The sequence below is a fragment of the Oncorhynchus gorbuscha genome, linkage group LG26 (genome assembly GCF_021184085.1).
Source record: "Oncorhynchus gorbuscha isolate QuinsamMale2020 ecotype Even-year linkage group LG26, OgorEven_v1.0, whole genome shotgun sequence".
Taxonomy (NCBI): domain Eukaryota; kingdom Metazoa; phylum Chordata; class Actinopteri; order Salmoniformes; family Salmonidae; genus Oncorhynchus; species Oncorhynchus gorbuscha.
The window spans coordinates 38040612-38060627 of record NC_060198.1 but is presented as its reverse complement, the minus strand read 5'-3'; the positions used below and the strand labels follow the sequence as shown (position 1 = coordinate 38060627).

Genomic DNA, 20016 nt, shown 5'->3' with positions numbered 1-20016 from the left:
AAAACTGAAATATCACATTTACATAAGTATTCAGACCCTTTACAGAGTACTTTGTTGAAGCACCTTTGGTAGCAATTACAGCCTCGAGTCTTCTTGATTATGACGCTGCAAGCTTGGCACACCTGTATTTGGGGAGTTTCTCCCATTCCTCTCTGCAGATCCTCTCAAGCTCTGTCAGGTTAGATGTGGAGCGTTACTGCTCAGCTTTTTTCAGATCTCTCCAGAGATGTTCGATTGGGTTCAAGTCCGGTCTCTGGCTGGGCCACTCAAGGAGATTCAGAGACTTGTCCCGAAGCCACTTCTGGGTTATCTTGGCTGTGTGCTTAGGGTTGTTGTCCTGTTGGAAGGTGAACCTTCGCCCCAGTCTGAGGTCCTGAGTTCTCTGGAGCAGGTTTTCATCAAGGATCTCTCTGTACTTTGCTCTGTTCATCTTTCCCTCGATCCTGACTAGTCTCCCAGTCGCTGCCACTGAAAAACATCCCCACAGCCTGATGCTGCCACCACCATGCTTCACCAAAGTGATGGTGCCAGGTTTCCTCCAGATGTGATGCTTGGCATTCAGGCCAAAAAGTTCAATCTTGATTTCATCAGACCAGAGAATTTTGTTTCTCATGGTCTGAGAGTCTTCAGGTGCCTTTTGGCAAACTCCAAGCGGGCTGTCATGTGCCTTTTACTGAGGAGTGGCTTCCGTCTGGTCACTATCACAAAGGCCTGATTGGTGGAGTGCTGCAAAGATGGTTGTCGTTCTGGGAGATTCTCCCATCTCCACAGAGGAACTCTAGAGCTCTGTCAGAGTGACCATCGGGTTCTTGGTCACCTCACCTTGGTTTTCCCCCGATTGCTCATTTTGGCCGGGCGGCCAGATCTAGGAAGAGTCTTGGTGGTTCCAAACATCTTTCATTTAAGAATGGTGGAGGCCACTGTGTTCTTGGGGACCTTCAATGCTGCAGAAATGTTTTGGTACCCTTCCCCAAATCTGTGCCTCGACACAATCCTGGCTCTACAGACAATTATTTCGACCTCATGGCTTGGTGTTTGCTCTGATATGCTGTGGGACCTTATATAGACAGGTGTATGGCTTTCCAAATCATGTCCAATTAATTGAATTTACCACAGGTGGACTCCAAGTTGTAAATACATCTCAAGGATGTTCAATGGAAACAGGATGCACCTGAGCTCAATTTCGAGTCTCATAGCAAAGGGTCTGAATACTTCTAAATAAGGTATTTCTGTTTTTTATTTTAAATAAAAACCTATTTTCGCTTTGTCATTATGGGGTATAGTGTAGATTGCTGAAGAAAAAAATATATTTAATCATTTTTAGAATAAAACTGTAGCAAAAAGTCAAGTTGTCTGAATGCTTCCCGAAGGCACTGTATGTGATGTTTAGAGGTGGGTAATCATTATTTTTAGTAGGCTACGCTATCGACTCATCTATGAAGTACTGTAGTGCAATTCCTGATAACTATTCACTTTTCAGTATTGCACAAAGCATTCTGTACCTCAGGATAAACCACTACAAGTGATTTGATCTGACAACTAATTGTATCAGTAGAATGCTTGTCTGTTTATTGAAGATTTTCTTGACAAAGTCAGCGTTTGACTTGGGCAGAAGCTTACCAGAGCTGAGCACCGGCACCTCAGATTTTATACTGCTTGAGCTCCTGCACCTAAATATAAACAGTACCAGCACCCAAAATGACTAGCATAAGTCAAGCATACCCACCAAACACTACCAGTGGGTTCCCCTACTTTACAATGACAGAGCATTGACTTATTGGTTTATTTTGCCTAAATCTCTCTGGAAGAGCTGAATTACTAGAGCAGGTACAGTGAGAGATTATATCATTTCCATTATGAGGAGAGAAATGGACTGTGAACATGATTGCATCATATTCCACTTTCAGGAGAAAATACCTTGTTCCATACAGCTCTAGGAAGAGTCTTTGTGGTTCCAAACTCCTTCCATTTATGTATTATAACACCTGCGTGTTGTCATACCATATTAATGTACTCGAGTACACGTCTTCAACTCAGTAGTTACCCCATATGAACTCTTGAGAAAATGGGAACATTTCAAAGAAACTATTTTGTAAGTAGATCAAGCCAAGAGACATGATATATAGATCCGAATACAAGTATGGAAATCTATAATTACTCAACTATTCCTATAATGATATCATTTACGTATGTATTCTCTTAAGTGTTATCTGTTTGTTAGACTTTATTTGTGTATTTGGATCATTTTGTAGATGTGACATGTTTATAAAGACATCATGTATGAGCAGTTATGTTTAGTCAACATGTTGAACATGATATAGATTAATGTTGTATACCAAAATAACATATCACCACTTGATCAAAGAAAAGCATAAAACATTGTTCTTCCTTTTATATATCAATATTTAAGGTCCTACCATGGGGGTCCTACCATGGGGGTCCTACCACGGGGGTCCTACCATGGGGGTCCTACCACGGGGTTCCACCACGGGGGTCCTACCACGGGGTCCACCACGGGGTTCCACCACGGGGTCCTACCATGGGGGTCCTACCATGGGGGTCCTACCACGGGGGTCCTACCACGGGGTCCTACCATGGGGGTCCTACCATGGGGGTCCTACCACGGGGGTCCTACCATGGGGGTCCTACCACGGGGTTCCACCACGGGGGTCCTACCATGGGGGTCCTACCACGGGGTTCCACCATGGGGTCCTACCACAGGGGTTCTACCATGGGGGTCCTACCATGGGGTTCCACCACGGGGTCCTACCATGGGGGTCCTACCACGGGTGTCCTACCATGGGGGTCCTACCATGGGGGTCCTACCACGGGGGTCTACCATGGGGATCCTACCACGGGGGTCCTACCATGGGGTTCCACCACGGGGGTCCTACCATGGGGGCTTTTATATGATTCAAAAAAGCTTCAGACACTGTTATTAATGTATTTGTAGGTGTTTTTGATTAAATTACTCTCTATGTGTGTGTTGTGTGTGTGAAGTGTGTGTGTGAACACATGTGTGTGTGTCCACACAAAATATGTGTATCATAAAAGAGACAGCTCCACACAACATGTGTATATTATAAAAGAGTGTCCACACAATATGTGTATGTATGGATAAAGGGTTGACACAACCCATTTTAAATGACTTTCCTCCCCATCCACTTTCATTGCGCCAGTATAAAACTGACGGCTCAGTGAAGCCAAGTTCCACTGTTTCTTCAACTCAATTAGCGTCTACGTTTTAAGAAGTGGAAGTCTGCTGTTTGAACACATAGGCTTCAGACAGCTCCACACAAAATATATATATCATAAAAGAGACAGCTCCACACAAAATATATATATTATAAAAGAGACAGCTCCACACAAAATATATATATCATAAAAGAGACAGCTCCACACAATATATATATATTATAAAAGAGACAGCTCCACACAACATATATATATTATAAAAGAGACAGCTCCACACAAAATATATATATTATAAAAGAGACAGCTCCACACAAAATATATATATCATAAAAGAGACAGCTCCACACAATATATATATATTATAAAAGAGACAGCTCCACACAATATATATATATTATAAAAGAGACAGCTCCACACAGTATATATCTATTATAAAAGAGACAGCTCCACGCAAAATATATATATCATAAAAGAGACAGCTCCACACAATATATATATATATCATAAAAGAGACAGCTCCACACAATATATATATATATCATAAAAAAGACAGCTCCACACGATATATATATTATAAAAGACACAGCGCCACACAATATATATATATATATATATATATATATATATATATATATATATATTATAAAAGAGACAGCTCCACACAAAATATATATATTATAAAAGAGACAGCTCCACACAAAATATATATATTATAAAAGAGACAGCTCCACACAAAATATATATATTATAAAAGAGACAGCTCCACACAAAATATATATCATAAAAGAGACAGCTCCACACAAAATATATATATTATAAAAGAGACAGCTCCACACAAAATATATATATTATAAAAGAGACAGCTCCACACAAAATATATATATTATAAAAGAGACAGCTCCACACAAAATATATATATTATAAAAGAGACAGCTCCACACAAAATATATATATTATAAAAGAGACAGCTCCACACAAAATATATATATATTATAAAAGAGACAGCTCCACACAAAATATATATATATTATAAAAGAGACAGCTCCACACAAAATATATATATTATAAAAGAGACAGCTCCACACAAAATATATATATATTATAAAAGAGACAGCTCCACACAAAATATATATATTATAAAAGAGACAGCTCCACACAAAATATATATATTATAAAAGAGACAGCTCCACACAAAATATATATATTATAAAAGAGACAGCTCCACACAAAATATATATATTATAAAAGAGACAGCTCCACACAATATATATATATATTATAAAAGAGACAGCTCCACACAAAATATATATATTATAAAAGAGACAGCTCCACACGCATACACTGAGCGGCAAGTAAAATACTCCCCTCTGCCTTGGTCAAAGAGAACCTCATGGCTTTGAATTCTCCCTCTCACTGCCTACCAATTCCTAATGATGCCCGTCATTACAGCTGTTGTTTCAAAATCATATTTAGCAGACGGCTACTTCTACACTGAGCTTAATTGGAGAGAGAAACTTAGTAATTACTATAGTACCAGTTGATCCGCTTGAAAGGAAATAGACTATTTGAATCCCCCTGTTCAGTTTGGGTGCAGATAAGTCATAAATGAGTTGAGTAGGAAAGCCACAGTGTCAGAGACTGAGAGCAGACATCTTAATGAAGGCTGCTCTTCTGAAGCTATCGTTTAGCAAATACACTGGAGGCCATAGTGTGACGGATAGTAATTCATGTTTTTCACTGGCTGTGTGTTTTTGAGGTTTGCCAACTTCTTTCCTCTAGTCTAGACATCCTGAAATCTCTCTCCATGACAACTCTTTGCCTCAATAAATCACTTCATAAGTCCTAACTCATTGATAACCTTGATACAGTAAAACAGAATCTTCCACTTTAAGCACCCACTCATTTCCTGTCTGCACGTGAACCCGCCTGATAAGATGCTAGCTCCTATGAGCGGAACATCAATGCCCAGGAGGGGTGTTAGCCGCCATGCCTCACCACCACAAATTAGAGCAGGCTAATCAGCCACTATCAATCACTGTATCGCCAGCTTCACTTTACAGGCCATTCCTACACTACATCTTCACTATAGCAATGTGCAGATCTCAGTCTACCAGCAGCTACATTTCACAGTTAAAAAAGAAAGTCGGCCTAGAACACACCTTTTCATTTACAACCTCTACTTTCAGTGTTACTCGGGGTCAGTTGTATTCATGAGGACATTGCAGTGATGTCATGTTTTTACTTGGATGGGTTTGAGTGTTGTCAGTTAAAGTTGTAATATGTCCATACAACTCTTTATAACTCCGTACAACCCTTTATAATAAATGTATTCATTGTTACACTGTTAAAATGTCAAATTATCAAGGCTTCATATAACATATAAATAGCTAATATATATTGTGTCTTATTATATTTTGCTAAATATTAAAAATGTGTATCTATAGTGTAGAGGCTGAAAGGTTTTCCAGTTTTATAATATCCTCTATCCCATCTACATGTGTTTTTCATAGCTAGCTACATGATTAAAAACACTCAATGAAGGTGTTAAACCACATGCCCAGTCATATACAGTCTGCTCACATTTAAACATGTTTATTTGTGTCAATTGAACGCACAGTTTGTTAGTTCATTATGATGTATTTACTATTCTAGTCAGTAAGCCTTGATAAGCTGACTGTTTAATGTCTTTGTCCATCCAAAAGATTTGTAGAGAAAAAGGGAAACAAGCAAAACAGTTTCACTTCCTGTAAAATATATACATGTATATACACATATATTACAGTGGTATATTATAGTGGTTTTATCTGTGTCTTTTCAATTCAGCTGAACTTGTTCTATGAATTGTACAGTATGTCCTTTCTAAAAAAAGTCTATATGGTCTGAAAGGTGTAAGTAATTGGCTTTTGATTTATTGGTACAGTATATTACATTTCCAATGTCTTCTTTCATCAATGACTTAGTTGTTAGTATGTGTGACATATCTAAGCAACCTCTGATTGTTTTGAGTGTCAGAATAAAGCAGTTCTGAGAGCATTTTGTTTGTCATTGGAGCTCTATGTTTCATCTGTTGCCAGCCTGTTGATTGTAATCCTGATCAGGCACAGTAAAATGAAATCTTCTACCATTCCTGTTCACGCTTAATGAAACCCAATATTTCTACAGATTTAAACCAGTATTGTATAGATAAGTAGATGTTCAATTTAGGTACAGTGCAATGCATTGCACTTCCTCAGTGACAGTGGCCACTTGCTACAGCACTGACCCAACCCTCCCCTGAATTGACTTGTCCATGAGTGATTAATATATTTGTCACTGCAGCTGCTCCAATGCTGGTCTGCCTGTCAGCGAGGAGCACTATATGTAGCGCAGGTGCTATTGTGTTCCCTCTCTGCTCTGCTATATAGTGATACAGTGATGGATATTTTAGTATAGAGAGTCCCCAGTGAGACCTCCGTAGGACTGAAGATGAGGCAGGCTGCTCCATGGAGGGGGAGGGAGAGACAGAGGGAGATGGAGGGAGAGACAGAGGGGGAGGGAGAGACAGGGAGATGGAGGGAGAGACAGGGAGATGGAGGGAGATGGAGAGAGAGACAGGGGGGAGTGAGAGACAGAGGGAGATGGAGGGAGAGACAGAGGGAGATGGAGGGAGAGACAGGCAGATGGAGAGAGAGACAGAGTGGGAGGGAGAGACAGAGGGAGATAGAGGGAGAGACAGAGGGAGATGGATGAAGAGACAGAGGGAGAGAGAGAGACAGAGGGAGATGGAGAGAGAGACAAAGGGAGATGGAGGGAGATGGAGAGACAGAGGGAGATGGAGGGAGATGGAGAGAGAGACAGAGGGAGATGGAGGGAGAGACAGAGGGAGATGGATGAAGAGACAGAGGGAGATTGAGAGAGAGACAAAGGGAGATGGTGGGAGAGGGGGAGGGGGAGGGAGAGACAGAGGGAGATGGAGGGAGAGACAGAGGGAGATGGAGGGGAGGGGGAGGGAGAGACAGAGACGGAGGGAGATGGAGGGAGAGACAGAGGGAGATGGAGGGAGAGACAGAGGGGGAGGGAGAGACAGAGACGGAGGGAGATGGATGAAGAGATGGAGGGGGAGGGAGAGACAGAGGGAGATGGAGGGAGAGACAGAGACAGAGTGGGAGGGAGAGACAGAGGGGGAGGGAGAGACAGAGGGAGATGGAGGGAGAGAGAGACAGAGTGGGAGGGAGAGACAGAGGGAGATGGATGAAGAGACGGAGGGGGAGGGAGAGACAGAGGGAGATGGATGAAGAGATGGAGGGGGAGGGAGAGACGGAGGGAGATGGAGGGAGAGACAGAGGGAGATGGAGGGAGAGACAGAGACAGAGTGGGAGGGAGAGACAGAGGGGGAGGGAGAGACAGGGAGATGAAGGGAGAGACAAAGAGTCATTCTGGGCTGAGATTAGCATGCTACGCGTTCAATTGTTACTTCTCCAGAGGTGTGAAAAAGCACTACAAAGCCATGTCACAATGAAAGCCTCGCCTCGTTTTCTTCTACCGCTCGGCGCGCTGCTGAATTAGGGAGAGACTGTCATGACAAGGGTCCCAGGACACCTGTCTCTACTCCTCCCTCTCTCCCTCTCTCATCCCTCTCCTCTCTCTCCTCCCCCTCTCACCTCCCTCTCTCCTCCCTCTCTCCCTCTCTCCACTACTGCTATAGGCCTCAGTATGACTCTCTCCACTACTGCTATAGGCCTCAGTATGACTCTCTCCACTACTGCTATAGGCCTCAGTATGACTCTCTCCACTACTGCTATAGGCCTCAGTATGACTGCTATAGGCCTCAGTATGACTCTCTCCACTACTGCTATAGGCCTCAGTATGACTCTCTCCACTACTGCTATAGGCCTCAGTATGACTCTCTCCACTACTGCTATAGGCCTCAGTATGACTCTCTCCACTACTGCTATAGGCCTCAGTATGACTCTCTCCAATACTGCTATAGGCCTCAGTATGACTCTCTCCACTACTGCTATAGGCCTCAGTATGACTCTCTCCACTACTGCTATAGGCCTCAGTATGACTCTCTCCACTACTGCTATAGGCCTCAGTATGACTCTCTCCACTACTGCTATAGGCCTCAGTATGACTCTCTCCACTACTGCTATAGGCCTCAGTATGACTCTCTCCACTACTGCTATAGGCCTCAGTATGACTCTCTCCACTACTGCTATAGGCCTCAGTATGACTCTCTCCACTACTGCTATAGGCCTCAGTATGACTCTCTCCAATACTGCTATAGGCCTCAGTATGACTCTCTCCACTACTGCTATAGGCCTCAGTATGACTCCACTACTGCTAGGCCCAACTACTGCTATAGGCCTCAGTATGACTCTCTCCACTACTGCTATAGGCCTCAGTATGACTCTCTTCACTACTGCTATAGGCCTCAGTATGACTCTCTCCACTACTGCTATAGGCCTCAGTATGACTCTCTCCACTACTGCTATAGGCCTCAGTATGACTCTCTCCACTACTGCTATAGGCCTAGGCCTCAGTATGACTCTCTCCACTACTGCTATAGGCCTCAGTATGACTCTCTCCACTACTGCTAGGCCTCAGGCCTACTGCAGTATGACTCTCTCCACTACTGCTATAGGCCTCAGTATGACTCTCTCCACTACTGCTATAGGCCTCAGTATGACTCTCTCCACTACTGCTATAGGCCTCAGTATGACTCTCTCCACTACTGCTATAGGCCTCAGTATGACTCTCTCCACTACTGCTATAGGCCTCAGTATGACTCTCTCCACTACTGCTATAGGCCTCAGTATGACTCTCTCCACTACTGCTATAGGCCTCAGTATGACTCTCTCCACTACTGCTATAGGCCTCAGTATGACTCTCTCCACTACTGCTATAGGCCTCAGTATGACTCTCTTCACTGTACACTGTAAACTCCAGTAGAGTGATAATGGCCCTCTGTTCTGAGGGGTAAAGTAACATTTGCTTTGGCCTACACTCTTTAAAGCTCACTCTTGTGCTGTATGACTTTAAGAATGGCATGAAAAAAAGAATGCTCTCTTTTTTCCCCTCAAAAGCTTCCCTTTCAGTTGATTTAAGCATGCCTCTCAATCGGGTGGTTTGACATCAATCCGTCAGCCCGTCTTAACCTGACATTGTGTACCTTTCCCCCTCCCTGGGGTGCAGTGCTTTAACAAAGATGGAGGGGAACTTTTGTGAGAGTAGTATACTTTTTATTCTATACATTTTCTCAATGTTTATATTCAAATAATTTGACTGGTTTCTGTTATGGAATCATCATATTGAATAGGTTTTTTGGAATAGGAAACACAGCAAACTTAACACGACAAACTTTATGATTATAGGTAGTGAAATGCACAAGTAGGTTGTCTGTCTATATGTGTCAATCAGAGATGTTCTGCATACTTACCCATGTCTCCCTGCTCTTCTTCCTATTCACCTCCAGTAAATAACAAAGGCAACGCTGTGCTCACTATTGATGGACATCACAGATGAAAACAACGAGAAGAGGAGAACTAGCTTTAAGAAAACAACAGGAGAAGAAGAGAAGGAGTCCCTCTACTGAGGCTGGTGAGGAAGGACGGGAGGCGTGCGTGTGGAGTGGTGCCGCGGCGGTGTCAAAACCAGCCACAAGCGCTACAGACGGAGTGAGCCAGTTTCCAGGGACCAGAAGAGAAAGACAGCGAGAGAAAAAAGAGAGAAAGCATCCTGTTATTATAACACATTTTATTTTTCTATACTTTTGTGATTTACAGCTTGTGATTTACAAGTAAAAATGTGTATAAAACAGTATATATGTACAAATATGTTTTTATGTTTTTGGTAAGGAAGACGAACAGTTGGCCCTCGATGCTGATTATGTGGTGGAGAGGGAGAGTCCTGCTCTTCTCTCTCTGGCACACCACTCCTGTCACTGACAGACAAGAGGAGGTGATATATATATATATATAGTTACAGTGGCAGGCTAGGAGGGTTCATCATCCGGGCAAAAGCATTGTATTACAGGTCCACTTTCTGTGGGTTGGAGTCAATGGTTAACTTCCAGCTGGAGGTCTCTATGGTTACACTTTCTGTGTGCGGTCTTTTCGTGGTCTCACTGGTTCGCTTCCTTCCTTGCGCTGGTGCCACTGTTCCACTGTTCCACTTCCTGTTGCAGTTTCACTGGCCAGCTTCCTATGGGTAGTCACTGCTGTGCTCTCCTTCCCTGTGGATACTGTCGTCATGACTCCACTTCCTCCTGGCAGCACTACTGGTCCACTCTCCATGGGCAGTACTGTCACTGGTCTACTTCCCTGTGGATACTGTCGTCATGACTCCACTTTCTCCTGGCAGCACCACTGGTCCACTCTCCATGGGCAGTACTGTCACTGGTCTACTTCCCTGTAGATACTGTCGTCATGACTCCACTTCCTCCTGGCAGCACCACTGGTCAACTCTCCATGGGCAGTACTGTCACTGGTCTACTTCCCTGTGGATACTGTTGTCATGACTCCACTTCCTCCTGGCAGCACCACTGGTCCACTCTCCATGGGCAGTACTGTCACTGGTCTACTTCCCTGTAGATACTGTCGTCATGACTCCACTTCCTCCTGGCAGCACCACTGGTCCACTCTCCATGGGCAGTACTGTCACTGGTCTACTTCCCTGTGGATACTGTCGTCATGACTCCACTTCCTCCTGGCAGCACCACTGGTCCACTCTCCATGGGCAGTACTGTCACTGGTCTACTTCCCTGTGGATACTGTCGTCATGACTCCACTTCCTCCTGGCAGCACCACTGGTCCACTCTCCATGGGCAGTACTGTCACTGGTCTACTTCCCTGTGGATACTGTCGTCATGACTCCACTTCCTCCTGGCAGCACCACTGGTCCACTCTCCATGGGCAGTACTGTCACTGGTCTACTTCCCTGTAGATACTGTCGTCATGACTCCACTTCCTCCTGGCAGCACCACTGGTCCACTCTCCATGGGCAGTACTGTCACTGGTCTACTTCCCTGTGGATACTGTCGTCATGACTCCACTTCCTCCTGGCAGCACCACTGGTCCACTCTCCATGGGCAGTACTGTCACTGGTCTACTTCCCTGTAGATACTGTCGTCATGACTCCACTTCCTCCTGGCAGCACCACTGGTCCACTCTCCATGGGCAGTACTGTCACTGGTCTACTTCCCTGTGGATACTGTCGTCATGACTCCACTTCCTCCTGGCAGCACCACTGGTCCACTCTCCATGGGCAGTACTGTCACTGGTCTACTTCCCTGTGGGTACTGTCGTCATGACTCCACTTCCTCCTGGCAGCACCACTGGTCCACTCTCCATGGGCAGTACTGTCACTGGTCTACTTCCCTGTGGATACTGTCGTCATGACTCCACTTCCTCCTGGCAGCACCACTGGTCCACTCTCCATGGGCAGTACTGTCACTGGTCTACTTCCCTGTGGGTACTGTCGTCATGACTCCACTTCCTCCTGGCAGCACCACTGGTCCACTCTCCATGGGCAGTACTGTCACTGGTCTACTTCCCTGTGGGTACTGTCGTCATGACTCCACTTCCTCCTGGCAGCACCACTGGTCCACTCTCCATGGGCAGTACTGTCACTGGTCTACTTCCCTGTAGATACTGTCGTCATGACTCCACTTCCTCCTGGCAGCACCACTGGTCCACTCTCCATGGGCAGTACTGTCACTGGTCTACTTCCCTGTGGGTACTGTCGTCATGACTCCACTTCCTCCTGGCAGCACCACTGGTCCACTCTCCATGGGCAGTACTGTCACTGGTCTACTTCCCTGTGGGTAAGCCAGTAGAGAAATGAGATAAGTTCCTCCCCCAGCTCTCTTTCCTCTCCAAGCCCCAGCAGAGGTCTCTGATTCAGGACGAGAGAAAGAGAGTTTGATGCGTTAGTCCCTGACTTTCCTCTCCTGCCAGGGTCAAAGCCCAAGCCTTTGTGTCTCTATCTGCACCAGTGGACAAAGTATCTCAAACAGACAGACCAACAAGCCAGGGTGCATTTAACTAACGACGCACGTTTCCAGAGAAGAGAAATACTCATCAATGTCCATGTAACAATTGAATTATAATCGGATAATCTAATTGTAATACATCAGCAGGTGCATAACCAAAACACAAGCCTAAGGCATATGGACTATGTCGCTTGATAAACATTATAGAACTAGTGCCCATCCAATGGTAATAAAGGAATGAGGGCTGAAACATGTCAATTACAATGTTGTTTTGTCAATGTATTCTGAGAATATTTATTTGTGTGATTTGCAGCACTGAAAACTTTTAAAGAAGAAAAAAACGTTTTAATTTGTTGAAGCAACCTTACTTTATATCAGGAGAGTCACTGTAAACATGTGTTTAAACAAGAATGTTGGTTCAGTTCTTGAATGTATTTTAATGTCTAGGGTGTCCAACAAGTATGTATTCTTTTTCTGTATATAAATATATATATATATATATATATACATATCTATTATATGGGCTGTGGTGGTGTCAGGGAGTAGAGGGGGTAGATACGGGGCACCCTCCTACAAGCTATACCCCTGATATACTGTAACATGTGATCATGTGTTATATGACTGAAAGCGTGATGGTGATTGTGTGAACTGATCTTCCCCTCCCCCTGCACTTAAAGAGATTGGACAGGATCTTAAGCACTTACAAATTCGTAACATGCTGTATGAATTGGATTTCGTAAAACATATCATGCACATTCTTTTTGCAAGACAAAATGGATGACGTTGTACACAATTGTGCACAGTCTTCGGGGACCGAAAAACTTCTGGCTGAAATTATATGAAACCTTCATAATGCATCTTTAAACAAACACACATGAACACACACTCAAATACAGAGAATCACAGACACACGTTTTGGCCTAGAAATATGCTACAGAACTGCTTAACAACTTGCTGATTGCCAACAGATAACTCGTGCTCCAGAGAGTCATTCACAACTACTCTGGCCCTGCAGGGCCCCAACTACTCTGGCCCTGCAGTGCCCCAACTACTCTGGCCTGCAGGGCCCCAACTACTCTGGCCCTGCAGGGCCCCAACTACTCTGGCCCTGCAGGGCCCCAACTACTCCGGCCCTGCAGGGCCCCAACTACTCTGACCCTGCAGGGCCCCAACTACTCTGGCCCTGCAGGGCCCCAACTACTCTGACCCTGCAGGGCCCCAACTACTTCGGCCCTTATGGAAATAACATGTATATTCATCATCACATTAAGTAACAGGTCCTGTTGAGGAAGGCAATGATCATAAGCAGGTTTAGTGTATAGATGTAGATTTGATTGTGAGAGTCACATAGTGTATGTGGCTAACTAACTCCCAGTCAGTTTCAGGTGAAATGTGAGTGTGAAGAAACAGCAGGTGGGATGTCAGGCAGGCAGGCAGTAGGCCTCCCTCCTGATCTCTGTGTAGACTGCAAGTACCAGTCATTATCTTCCTGAGCCCTGAGCACAATGGCTTGAGCTGTGACATGAGCAGGATATCCCTCTGAGAGAGAGTTACTACTGTACCACCCCCTCCCGTTCTACTGTGTGAGTCTACCGTCCCTTTTGTATTCCTGAACCTACTGTACATAATATCCCCCCTCCCCTCTGACTCCCAAAATCTTGTATTTTGTTCTATAATGACACATTTATTTATAAGGATTTTTTAAATATAACTCTTTCTCCTTTTTGTAAATGTTCCAGTTAAATAAAGTTCAAAAATGTTAAAAAATTCAATGGATATATTGAAAGGTAAAAGTCTCTAAAAGTCCCCTCTCCTCTGGCTCTGTATTCTAAACTTTGTGTTTCTCTTTCTGTATGCTTCTCTTATGTGCTTCAGATTAAGAGTTCTATTTATTATGACATTAACGTTATTATAATTATGACTAATTATTAATATTATCATCATCCTCATCATCATCATTATTATCATGAATAAACTTGTCTACTTCAACCAAAAGGTAGTGTATTTTTGGTGTTACAGTGTAGAGGAAGATGAGATACTGTAGCAGTGTGTGTAGTGTGTGTGGACTCCCTAAGGACAGAACATCCCTTGATGGGACATCACAATGACACCGAGAGCTGGGGGAGATGTGGAAGGGGGGCGGGGCACAACTCCTAAGCCCATTTTGTTTTCCACCGGGCTGGATCCCCAATGGATGGACCTGGGTGGGCCTATGCCCATGGCAGCATCCCTGCCCAGTCATGTGAAATCCATAGATTAGGCCCTAATGAATTTATTTCAATTGACTGATTTCCTTATATGGACTGTAACTCAGTCAAATCGCTGAAATGATTGCATGTTGCCTTCATATAAAAAAAATAAAAAATATGCCATTTAGCAGACGCTTTTATCCAAAGCGACTTACAGTCATGTGTGCATACATTCTACGTATGGGTGGTCCCGGGGATCGAACCCACTACCCTGGCGTTACAAGCGCCATGCTCTACCAACTGAGCTACAGAAGGACCATATTTGTTCAGTCTTGTTATACATGTGCCACATTCAACCAGTTAGCAAGTCGAACATTTCTACGTTTTCCTAGTTTTGACTAGCATGTGAACACTGCATATATGCTTCCATTTATTATGGTAAGTGATCTACAAGTAACTGCCAAAATAAAGAAATGCACTTGAGTTAATGAAGGATACAACGAATATTCAAAGCAGCTGCTTCCCCACAGGTGTGGTTCCTCAGTTAATTAAGCAATTAAAACATCCTATTATGCTTATGGTCATGTATAGAAATGCCCAGTTGCCCATTATTTTGGCTACCATGGCTAGAAAAAGTGTATGTGTGTGTGTGCGTATGCGTGTGCATGTGTGTGTATCTGTGGCTCAGTCACCAGATCTCAACCCAGTTGAACACTTATGGGAGATTCTGGAGTGGTGCCTGAGACCGTGTTTTCCACCACCATCAACAAAACACCAAATAATGCAATTTCTCGCGGAAGAATAATGTTGCATCCCTCCAATAGAGTTCCAGACACTTAGAATATAATCTATGTCAAGGTGCATTGAATCTGTCCTGGTGGCACGTGGAGGCCCAGCACCCTAATAAGACACTTTATGTTGGTGTTTCCTTTATTTTGGCAGTTATGAATAAGTGATTTAGAAGAACAGGAAGAGGAAACGCACGTATGCTTATTAGGGGAAGTTTGGATGACATCATCAAATTGGATTTATATTGTATTCATTTAGCAGTATCTTTAGATTTAATTGGTTTGTAAAATGGGGATCAGAAAGCATCAGAGCCTTGTTTTTTGATGGTAAATGTGATGTAATGGTTTGTCCATCCGCTTTACAGATTGTAATATCAAGGTTCCCCCACTTGGTGGCACCATAGCCTCGTACAGGTTACATTACATTAGCCTACGAGCCACTGCGTGTTAGTATTACTCAGCTGTATAACGTCATTACATGTTTTATCACTTGTTTCTAATTAGGCCATACGTCCTTTAATACAATAGGCTCCCCCATCACCAGTTGTGTGATCTCACCATGCACACCTTTTATCTGAAATATTGTCTTTGGGTTTTGTTCCAACATCCCGTGGTTGATTAAGGTCAAGCGAGAAGATAAAAAATGATAAAAGCCTCTGTTGGACTAAAATATAATCTATCACCTCGGCCACAGGAAATGACCATAATCACACAATTATGAAGCAATGAGGCACTTTGGCTTTATGGGGTGGGTACTTTGCTAAAATGGCCCACGTAAAAGCCCATCTGTACAAATGGGCCCTCGGATTTGAGCCAAACCGGGGGCTAAAAGACCCTATACATCAAGCCATGGCATATATAACAAAGAGCAGCAGCCTCCAGTGCCTGATAGAAGGGCAAGGCTGTCTGGGGTGCTGCGTGCTGGACAAATGGAACACAGTAGGATTAGATATGGAGATCTGCTGTAAAGATTGAATCCTGTCCCTTCTTATTTAGGACCCTTGAGATTCTAGAACATTTTGAACAGTTAACTTCTTAACATGTAGGTAACAAGTAGGTAACTAATTATGCCTATATTTACTGTAATATTAAGAAAGGCATTAACAAAGTATTTATTAAAGAAGTAGACGTTTAAGTCTTTAAATACAAATAGAATAAGCCATATGAAACATCTACAAATACTTCAAACTGTACCACTTTAATGAAGCGTTATAATCAACTTTGATGTATATAAAAAAATATATATTATTATCTAATATTATCTAATGAACAACAAATCTTTAACTTTAATAGAGTTTAAGAGTTTAAATGAAAGCGGTTAGATTTCTCTGGTAATCATGTTTTCAGTATGCTATTGCATTTTGTAGTACTGAATGACCACATGCTACTTTTGATTGGACCGTGACACTCAACGTGAAATATCAGGTGTGTATCTATTCAAAGCCCTTTATTGTAAACCATAGACCAGATCACATTTTAGTAGAGCCTGAGTAACACTCCATCATACACCATCTCTCCAATCCCATGGAGCGATGGTGAATATACGTATCGATCTGCTTTAAACCCAGTTGATGTGAACATGGCGTGAACAGAGACAACAATGAAACACTATTCATATATTCATTGATCATTCACATATCAGAGTGCAGTGTGTGCCTGATGTCAGCAGGATTTCATAGACCAAGCCTTGCTACAACCTTTTCGTTGCTTTAACTGACGTGTGAATACTAGCCAGCCTTGCACAGCTATACTTGTAGTCCATGTTTTTGTGGACAGATGAGTTGCATTGCTCTATACTGTACCTGTGGTCCTGTATCCCTGTGGCCAGGGCTCAGAGAGAGAGAGAGAGCGAGAGAGAGAGAGAAAGGAGGACGGGACCATCGGGCTGGGTGTCTGGAGCAGTAGATACTTCATCCGTCAGATCACCACTCAGCCATCTGGTCTAGACGCTGCTGCTACTACTGGTGCTACTGGTGCTGGTGCTACATTATGGATGTAGTTTCACATCACTACCTGGCTGGAAGTCCTTTTGAGATTAGCACAGGATGTAATGATGTATAGCACACAACTTTCTACCCCTACCACATAGGGAGGGGCGAGTGGTGAAAAACAAGGATATTCAAACTATTTGATCAATGCTGTTATGTAATCAATGTTATGTTGTTATGTAATCAATGTTATGTTGTTATGTAATCAATGTTATGTTGTTATGTAATCAATGTTATGTTGGTATGTAATCAATGCTGTTATGTGTTCTCACATCACCTCACCCATGTTGTATGTTTGGCTCTGTCCAGAAGAGGGCATCCTATCCCTCTCTAAACTCACCTCATCAGCAGTTGTTGCTCTAGGTCACGGCTATTCAACTCTGACCCTACGAGGTCCGGAGCCTGCTGGTTTTCTGTTCTACCTGATAATTAATTGTAATCATCTGGTGTCCCAGGTATAAATCAGTCCCTGATTAGAGGGGAACAATGAAAAAACACAATGGCACTGGCTTCTAGGTCCAGAGTTGAGTTTGATGGCTCTTGGTGAATGATTAGCACACAATCAGGAAAGAAGAGGTCTCGGGAGAATAGTTTTTGTAACTTACACAGAAGAGCATGCCACTGTGATGTCAGCAGATTTGCCAAGTCCCAATACTCAGCACTTTACCCACTCTTATCTCACTGGTCTGTCCATGCTGCTCTGCAGCAAGAAATCCCTCTGCTTCTCTCTGACTATAATGTCATGCTTTGCGGTTTTAATCTACTGAGAATGTGATCCAATCATGCATACACAATGAAACACCAAGCCAAACCAACAAGACCACCTTCAGGCTTCTATGAAGAAACGTGTTTGTCATTGTGTGATGTTGACATACAGTACCAGTCCAAAGTTTTACTCTTTTTGTACATTGTAGAATAATACTGAAGACATCAAAACTATTAAATAACACATATGGAATCACGTAGTAACCAAAAAAAGTGTTAAACAATTCTTCTTCAAAGTAGCCACCCTTTGCCTTGATGACAGCTTTGCACACTCTTGGCATTCTCTCAATCAGCTTCGTGAGGTAGTCTCCTGGAATGCATTTCAATTAACAGGTGTGCCTTCTAAAAAGTTTATTTGTGGAATTTCTTTCCTTCTCAATGCGTTTAGGTCAATCAATTGTGTTGTTATAAGCTAGGGTGGTATACAGAAGATAGCTCTATTTGGTAAAAGACCCCGTCCATATTATGGCAAGAACAGCTCAAATAAGCAAAGAGAAACGACAGTCCATCATTACTTTAAAACATGAAAGTCAGTCAATTCGGAAAATGTCAAGAACTTAAAAAGTTTCTTCAAATGCAGTCGCAAAACCCATCAAGTGCTATGATGAAACTGGCTCTCATGAGGACTGAGTTACCTCTGCTGAAGACTATAAGTATACTAAGTTCATTAGTCACCAGCCTCAGAAATTGCAGCCCAAATAAATGCTTCACAGAGTTCAAGTAAAAGACACATCTCAACATCAACTGTTCAGAGGAGAGTGAATCAGGCCTTCATGGTCAAATTGCTGCAGATTAACCACTACTAAAGGACACCAATAAGAAGAAGAGACTTGCTCGGGCCAAGAAACATGAGCAATGGACATTAGACCTGTGGAAATCTGTCCTTTGGTCTGATGAGTTCAAATTTGAGATTTTTGGTTCCAACCGCCGTGTCTTTGTGAGATGCAGAGTAGGTGAGTGGATGTGGGTTCCCACAGTGAAGCATGGAGGAGGAGGTGTGGGGGTGCTTTGCTGGTGACATTGTCTGTGATTTATTTAGAATTTAAGGCACACTTAACCTGCATAGCTACCACATCATTATTCAGCGATACGCCATCACATCTGGTTTGCGGTTAGTGGGACTTACCATTTGTTTTTCAACCGTACAATAACCCAACACACATCCAGGCTTGGTAAGAGCTATTTGACCAAGAAGAAGAGTGATGTAGAGATGCATCAGATGACCTGGCCTCCAAAATCACCAGACCTCAACCCAATTGAGATGTTTTGGGATGAGTTGGACTGCAGAGTAAAGGAAAAGCCACCAACAAGTGCCTAGTACAGTATATGTGGGAACTTCTTCAAGACTGTTGGAAAAGCATTCCAGGTGAAGCTGGTTGAGAGAATGCCAAGAGTGTGCAAACCTGTCATCAAGACAAAGGGTGGCTACTTTGATCTCAAATATGAAATATATTTAGATTTGTTTAACACTTTTCTGGTAACTACATGATTCCGTATGTGTTATTACATAGTTTTGATGTCTTCACTATTATTCTACAATGTAGAAAATCAAGCAAAACCCTTGAATGAGTAGGTGTGTCCAAACGTTTGACTGGTACTGTAAATGAAATACATATATGTGCCAAGAGAATCTGCAGGACCTTTGCGAAATGTATCCACATCGAGCTTGAGTGTGACCTCCAACAGGGTGTCACGCCTTGGTCATTGTATTTTGTGGTTTTGTTATATGTTTGGGTAGGCCAGGGTGTGACATGGGTTTATATGTTGTATTCGTATTGGGGTTTGTATTATTTGGGATTGCGGCTGATTAGGGGTGTGTCTAGTTAGGCTTGGCTGCCTGGGGCGATTCTCAATCAGAGTCAGGTGCTTATCGTTGTCTCTGATTGGGAACCGTATTTAGGTAGCCTGAGTTCGCTTTGTATTATTTTGTGGGTGTTTGTACCTGTCTCTGTGTTGTATTCACCAGATAGGCTGTATTAGTTTCTCGTTCCGTTTGTTGTTTTCGTATTTCAGTTATTTCATGTACCGTTTTCATTTATTAAAGTCATGAGTAACCTACACGCTGCATTTCGGTCTGACTCTCTTCTTACAACAGACGAACGTCATTACACAGGGAGGTA

At 43.1% G+C, this 20016-nt stretch overlaps 1 protein-coding gene across 1 annotated transcript in view; it reads left to right on the top strand.

The window, feature by feature from the left end:
* The window catches only part of LOC124015975 (RNA binding protein fox-1 homolog 3-like), a 459039-nt gene extending 444885 nt beyond the window's left edge, over positions 1-14154 (top strand). Inside the window, exon 17 of the mRNA XM_046331482.1 lies at positions 9650-14154. Within this exon, the coding sequence (XP_046187438.1) occupies positions 9650-9652 (3 nt within the window). The 3' untranslated portion in view covers positions 9653-14154. The remainder of the gene's footprint in view (positions 1-9649) is intronic.
* Positions 14155-20016: the final 5862 nt, after the last annotated feature.